Below are 7467 nucleotides of genomic sequence, written 5' to 3'. Positions count from 1 at the left end.
TAGTTGTAGAGTTCTTGCTCAGAGCTCAAAGCCTTGACTATATGAAAAGGACAGAAGTGAAAATATCGTAGAACAGACAGAGAAGCAATAGACACGTCTGCTCTCGCTCGCAACCCGGAAACTAGGAAAAGCCTACCTTCAATGTCAGTCTCTCACAGACCTCAAAGTCCTTGACTGCGAGGGCAGCATCTCGAGCTAAAGGAGCAGGGAGAGCCAGGGAGCAGTCGCTGTCAAAATACTTCCCAGTTATTCCTTCTATTTCTTCTGCTACTGCACAGTAGATCGAACTGACTGCACCCTGTTCTGGAGACTGACCGAGAGACAAGGATGGTGGAGATGAAATGTACAGTTAAGAAAAATTGCAGATAAATATATCTCTGTAGGTGCAAATATGCAAGCAGGAAGTTTGTGTAATCATGCAGACATAGTAACTTCTCCAGCCTTAAAACAATTCTCTACAGAAATAACATATTAAAAGGCAATAACAATAACATCATGGATCATTAGAATCTTCTCGCCAACCCGTATTGCATGTGTCAGACACACTGGTCTCAAGCAGTCAAAACAAACAGGTACACCCATCTTGCACTGTAAACTGAGCAAGATGGGTAAGAGTGCATTAATACAAGGCAGAAGGAATCTGGACAGCAACCAACCACATTCAGACTGGAATGTTGCAAAGCAAGTTACATAACAATAGAAAAACTATGTGGAGAGTGAGTCTACAATAAATTGCAACAGTGTAGGCTACTCACCTTTAAAAAGAAAACTCCAATGATGTTGAAAATCCAACGAAACACAAGTGGATAGTGTCTCATCACCTCTGTCATGACAAAACCAGGGTGGACAGAGTTTGCAGCGACACCTACATGTACATAAACACACGTCACATTCAGAACACAAAGAGAAATAGACTACATGTTCAAAGGACACGACAAAATTGCTGTCAAGCACAGAGATGCATAAACAAACTTGCTCTTGGCAACTCTAGCTGACAAAACAAATTACAGACAGTAAGCAAAGACATGACAGGAGTAGAGTTATGATGATAATGGTAGATGATCCAGGGGTGGCCACCTCCAGAATCTGATTGGCCACCCCTGCCAGAGTCTAAATGTGATGCTGGTCGGTATTAATGAGTGAAAAATCACAAACAATGACAATAGAGAAACACAATATCTCTGGTTCCGTGGCATCAATTTAATTTCTTTGAGTCTGACTATTTTAGGAATGTGATGCTAAACCAGTGGAGTACTTTTTTAATACTAAACTGTAATGGCTGAAATTCTCCTCTTCGGTTACTGGCAGTTATTCTCCAAAGAGAAACTTGAACCATTTGTTGCCATTGCTTCTCATTTGCCTTGCTGTATGGATTCTGCAGCATTTATTAAGTAGGAAAGAGCATGCAATAGTTAGAGTGATGAGGGACAATCAAAATAAGCATGACTTTTGCCTACCTGTCCCCTGTAGCCTGCGTGCAAACTCATTTGTACAGATGATATTGTGCAGCTTAGTGTTGTTGTAGACTTTATCAAAGTAATACGTGAGGTTCTCCCCATGAAAATGTTTGAAGTCCATTTGACCATTCTTATGGTTGGCTGAGCTGACGGTGACGATACGTGCTGGAGCAGAACGCTTCATCAGCTCTGGAACAAAACAAAGAAATGTGGAGTGAGGACAGGAAAAAGAGATAGAGAATGAAAGACTAAAAGCTGGTATGTCATGACAGTGCCAGAAAATTGCGCAACCATCCTTTCATAGCTGCAGTTTACCATAGTCTTACCCAGCAGCAAGCTCGTGAGAAGGAACGGCCCCAGATGGTTGGTGGCAAAAGAAACATCAAACCCATCTTTGGTGATCTGTCTGGGTAAACCTAATGGTAGAATGGTTATAAATGTGTGATTTGCAGTTATATTTTGCAAATGAGATTATATAAACAAAAGTACATATCAATATGCCCAAATAAACACAATTTGAACTTCTATAGCTATGAGTACTACACTGGCATAATACCTTCACTTACCATTAGATCTAAACCCAGTTGGTACCCTAACCATATTTCATTTTAAACAAACACACAAAGTTGTAAACTGGGGGACAATGGATTATTCAGTCCCTGGGGACACGCCCTAACCTTAAAAGGAATTCCACGAACATAAAGATCAGCATGGACAGCACTTCTCAGCCAGTTTGTATATCATGTTCCTCTGGAGAAAGTTTTGTCAGATCTGGGAAACAAACCCAGCCACGGTAACTAGTGTGGCTGAACAGAGATAAAACTATAAGACTGACTGCCATCTTACTCAATGCAAGCAGACAGGGGGCTTGGGCTGCGTTGTTGCCTGTGAGTATATTTAACCATACCAGTTGGTTTTAGTCAACAAGACGGCCTTTGTTTATTTTCATATGATGCATCATACTGCAGGTTACGTGGCATTTTCGAGTTGAGTCTCTGTTGAATTAAGCCCAACTCTTTCTTTTTTGGTTAGAGGCTCAGAAACAGTAAAGACACATCTTGTTCTTTGTTTTCAGATGTGAAGGGAGGAATTCTGACAGAATGTTCTCTTTGTGGTGTTTAATGTATTTTCATTCTTTCTTAATGCTGTCACTGATTTGCTATCGCATGTCAAGCAAGACTTTTTTGTTCAAATTACAGTTTAGTATATACAGCAGTAACTGTTTGTACTGTAGCTTTAAAACAAATCGTTCAGTTTCTGCTGGTTATGGGTGCATATGTCACCTGATGCTCCAGCATTGTTGACAAGGATGTGGAGAGCTTTCTCCTCTTCAAGAACACCCTTAGCAAAGTCCCTGACAGAGTCCAGAGAAGACAGGTCCACTAGACGCAGGTGGACATCAGAGTTCCCAGTTTTTTCCCTGATTTCTTTAACTGCTGCTGCCCCCCGGGACTCACTGCGACAGGCCAGAATAACACGGGCCCCACGATGTGCAAAGTCCAAGGCAATGAACTTCCCAATCCCTAGCAGAGTGGGATAGAAATAGAATGGGTGGGATAGATGTAGATAAAAGGAGTTTGCACTACTTGATAACAAAAAGGTGCATATAGTGAATATCAATCAACAGGTCACTTTTTGAAATTGGAACAATACACATACATTAAATGCAAATGCTGACATATGAACTGAACATGTTACAATAAAATCAGAAAGATTTTACAAACTAGGATCTATTTCAGCTCCCCATGTTAAGGCTTCATGTTTGCCTTTATCCATAGCCATACCTGAACTGTGAATGTCATGCACACTAGTGTATATGGTGTATATCTATTCCTGGGAGCCCACTGAACCCACCTGGTCATCTGTGTTTGCTGGATGTGTACTGTAGATGAGTAACTGTATGCAGGCATGTTGATTATAACAACATCATAAGACAATAATAATGAAACAAAAAGAAACAAAAAACCAAACGACCAACAGTCCAACACACACCAGGGATGTCTAGATAGGATCTTCTTTATTTAATCATTGCACATAACTATAAGTTTGCAAGCAACGTGTTTCGCATTGCAGCTTCTTCAGGTTCACTTAGATGGTGTGTTAAGGTAGCTCGGACACGGAAATGAACGAGCAATAAAGACGGACTCAGGTAGCTGGCTTTGGTGCAAGTAGTGACAGATTTATTTACAGTGTAAGTCAAAGTGCAATAAACAGATAGGTGCTGAATGATAAGGAATAACCGGGTGTCGATCTGAGGCAGAGAAAAACAGTCACTGGTGAGATGGATGTTTATGGATCAGACTGCGGATGCTGGGGTCACTCCTGAGCTGGTCGTGGTTGAAGCGATGATGGCTGAGGACACAGGAGCATGCATAGATAGTTAATGGAGACTGTGCATCGACCTGTATGGTGGAGACTGGTAGGGTTGAGTAGTCCCAGGGTCCAGAGGAGAGATCCATAGTCGAAGACAAAAAGAACGCAGGAGCAAGGGGTAAAACGTAATAGATCAAAAGATGATATAACTGGCAAACTAGAAGAAACAGCGAGCAAAAGGGCCTGAAAATAGTGATTGAACTGGCAAGGGAGTGAACGGTGAGCAGGGTATAAGTAGGGAGGAAACTAATAAGGTGCAGCTGGTGATGATTAGGGGAAATAGGACAGGTGTGTCAGATAGTGTGATCAGGGTAAGGAAGCAAAACTAGAGTGAGAAAAGGAAGAGAGGAAGGTGCAGCCGAGCAAACCTGACAAGGTGTGTCTTTTAAAAGTTCTGATGGCTCAAAAGATATTGGTTAGTGGCAGTCACATGACTGATCAGAATAACCTACAACAGGAGGTGATGTTGCCATTTATGTTAACTTTAAAATCCCTGACTGCGTTTTATTCTCAATAAGCAAACAATCAGAAATTATGTCTCTGGAGACTGAGCTATGTTGACATTAATATCCTACTGTTGGGGGTCATTATAGCATCCCATCTGTTATCAGCGTGATTGGTGAGTCTTAATTGACCGTAGGAGTGAGTGTGGTTGTCTGTCTCTAAGTGTCAGCCCTGTGACAGACTGGCAACCTGTCCAGGGTGTACCCTGCTTCTCACCCAATGTCAGGTGGGATTGGTTCCAGCCCCCCGCGACCCTATTCAGGAATAAGTGGTATAGATAATGGATGGATGATATGTATAGTGTAGTTCATGAGAGTAATGCTGTTTGGGATCAGGTTAGAATTTCAGGTTAATACCAGTGAGCTAATTAAATTTTGTGTGATATTATCTCATGTAGTGGTCTGTTTTGCCTGTAATTACATGCTGAGGCTACTGCCTTGGCCATTCTGAGTCAACGTTGACTCATACTTCCTTTCAAGCTGCGTAGTTCAGCTTAAAAGCTTGAGTACAATCAAAAAGTTTCCTGCCTAAAATATAATGGAGCCAGTTAATTATTACTGTTGCCCTAAGCTGCCTGGCTGTGGCCCGCCAGCAACGCCAATGCGGGTGGCCATGTTGTCGGACAAAAGCACTTTTCATTGCTGGAAATTCAACAGTATTTTCCTTGCTCAGTAAGTTACGCTTTTCAACAGTAAAATATTATGTAACTGAAGTTATGTTGAATAACCTTTAATATATGTTTGATAGTAATCAATGTTGAGTACTGTTGTGAGGTTTACACTGCCTGTTTTAAATTTATGTTTCAGCTTTACTGCAGTTTAAAACATTTTTTAGAAAAATAATCAAAAGTAATAAGTTACATTACTTTTAATGAAAATAGTAACACTACTTATTACATTTTAAACAGGGTAACTAGTAATCTGTAACCTATTACATTTCAAAAGTTACCTTCCCAACACTGTTGCTCCTTGTGTGTAGCGCTTTTAATGTCCTGGCTCTACATGCTACAAGTTTACACACCCTGCAGACTTTGCAGTCCACAAGACATGGCATTTTTACTCACATAAAATAATTTATTTATATCTTAATCCCTATTGCTACTATACATGTATTTTGATTTCTTGCTGTTTTAGTGTTTCTGCTTTGCCCATCTTCCTTATGTGCATTTTTAAATTAACTTTTAAAGCACTTTAAACTTCATATGTATGACATGGTGCTATAATGAACTATTTAAACCTGACAAAGTCATTATACAAGAAGTACTACCAAAAAAGGAGTCTGTCTTTAAAGTTAACAATCAGACTGATTAAAGTTAAAAGGGCATTAACTGGATGCGACAGTACACTAACTAGACTTAAAACCTGTACATCCAGTCTAACCACTCAATGTATAAACCGTCTGTTGCAAAGTTAAAGACTTATTGGGGGGAAAAAATCATAAACATGACCTACTTAGGAATAAACTATTATTTCATTGGTCAATAAGTTACTTAAAAAAAAGACTTCACATGGCAAATGCAAATCATGCTAAGTCCTTCAGTTTCAAGGCTAGGTTACAACACTGACATTAGTAATGAGAAAACAATACCTTCTTGAAATATGTCTCTAATTAATGGTACACTTCAGCCCATGCAGACATCATAAACATGTCAGTGAACGTAATTAAGGTGACATGAAGTGACTTCATCTGTCATACAGATACAGTATGTCCAGTCAAACAAGAAGTGACAAGCAAACACAATCTCTCATAAGGTGTCACTGTGACAAGCAAATATCTATAGATGACATACTTGACGTCACCACACAAATTAAGTGCACTGCCAGTAGTTAGACAAATAAGCAAAATTAATGATTCGTCACATAACATAAAAAAAAAAAAAATTACATAACGTCACAACTAAAGACTGTGGCACCCCTCCTACTGATAAGGACACCACCCTTGCTCAGTTATTGGCAGGGTATTATTGCTTTCCTGCAAATCTCAAAGTGCGTAATTGTTTTACAGATGGTGACCTAGTAAATCCCACATGTCAAAACGTCATTTAAAAGTATTCACACTGTAAAAAACGTATTCATGTATCCCTGTATTATTAACCTATTATAAGACCAGGTCAAATTCAACCAACCTGTGTTGGCTCCGGTCACTAAAGCAGTCTTCCCTTTCAGGCTCACGGTGCAGGCTTTTGGGTTCCAGCGCACTCTCCGCTGCAGGTGCACCACCAGCGCCAGCAGGGCCGTACAAAACGGCCACAACGGGTGACTGAAAATATCCGACCAGCTCATTTCACTGTCAGAACTGACCATCTCACAGCAAGCAGTGACGGAGAAGTCAGCAAAAACCTGATGTACATGTCGCCGCCCACGCGACTTCATGTAGGCGTGACAAATCCTAAACTGCAGCTGTATTGGACTTGCATAATCAGTGGAGGTTACGGAAGTCCGTTACTTGTACCGTAAATCAGACTTTTAATTTTACAGGTAGATTCACAATAGTAGCCTATTTCTATTTTAACCACCTGTGTTTCATTTTTGCTAAAAGTAAATGCTGTCTCGACTTGTTCATCTGTTTTCAAGATCAAAGATCAAAGATTTTTATTGTCAATTCACTTTATGTGCAGGACACACAGACACATCGAAACAGTGTTTCTTTCTCACCTAATGTTGAACATGCAAACTAAAATAGAATAAAAAGTAGAATAAACACAGAGTAAATAGAATATTAAAACCAAATTCAAGTAATAGGATAAACTAAATGGTACAACCTAATAGACTATGATGAAACTCAAAGCCATGTGCAAACAGTGACAGTAGTGCAAGTAAGAAGATTGTAAATCAGCCACATATGTTCTTATTCTATTGTATTCTATCCTATTTTTATTCTACTTTATTCTATTTTAGTTCCTAAATGTTATGGCACCCAAAACTAGATGAGAGAGAAACAGTATCTCGATTTCTGTGTGTTCTGCACATATGGTGAATTGACAATAAAATCTTTGAACCTTGAACCTACTCACTGTTTCTCCAGTAGTTTGGCTGTGAGGGCCATTTGTTAGTTTTGGCAAGAAGCATAGATTTATCCTGAGTGTTGGTTTTGCTTCTGTTCAGTGCGTCAGTGGCGGTTCTACATTGAATTA

General features: G+C 39.8%; 1 protein-coding gene across 1 annotated transcript; it reads right to left on the bottom strand.

The window, feature by feature from the left end:
* LOC109955941 (retinol dehydrogenase 11) lies at nt 1–6790 on the bottom strand. The gene is made up of 7 exons (XM_020592605.1): nt 6460–6790; nt 2741–2980; nt 1784–1873; nt 1458–1646; nt 756–865; nt 137–310; nt 1–37 (listed from the first exon to the last, which is right to left on the bottom strand). The coding sequence occupies exons 1-7, from the start codon at nt 6704–6706 to the stop codon at nt 26–28; spliced, it is 1062 nt and encodes a 353-aa protein (XP_020448261.1). The 5' UTR covers nt 6707–6790; the 3' UTR covers nt 1–25.
* Nucleotides 6791–7467: the final 677 nt, after the last annotated feature.

The sequence above is a fragment of the Monopterus albus genome, unplaced genomic scaffold (assembly GCF_001952655.1).
Source record: "Monopterus albus unplaced genomic scaffold, M_albus_1.0 scaffold18.1, whole genome shotgun sequence".
NCBI classification, from domain to species: domain Eukaryota; kingdom Metazoa; phylum Chordata; class Actinopteri; order Synbranchiformes; family Synbranchidae; genus Monopterus; species Monopterus albus.
Note: the sequence above shows the minus strand (reverse complement) of the source record. Positions and strands in the feature narration are given on the sequence as shown.

Bases quoted from the DNA above. Each gene is read 5' to 3' on its own strand.
- LOC109955941 (XM_020592605.1), bottom strand. From the start codon at position 6,706: ATGAAGTCGCGTGGGCGGCGACATGTACATCAGGTTTTTGCTGACTTC. The intron at 1,874-2,740 runs GTGACATATGCA...TTCTACCATTAG, and splicing joins CAACAATGCTGGAGCATCAG to GTTTACCCAGACAGATCACC. The intron at 1,647-1,783 runs GTAAGACTATGG...GTTTTGTTCCAG, and splicing joins TCTCACGAGCTTGCTGCTGG to AGCTGATGAAGCGTTCTGCT.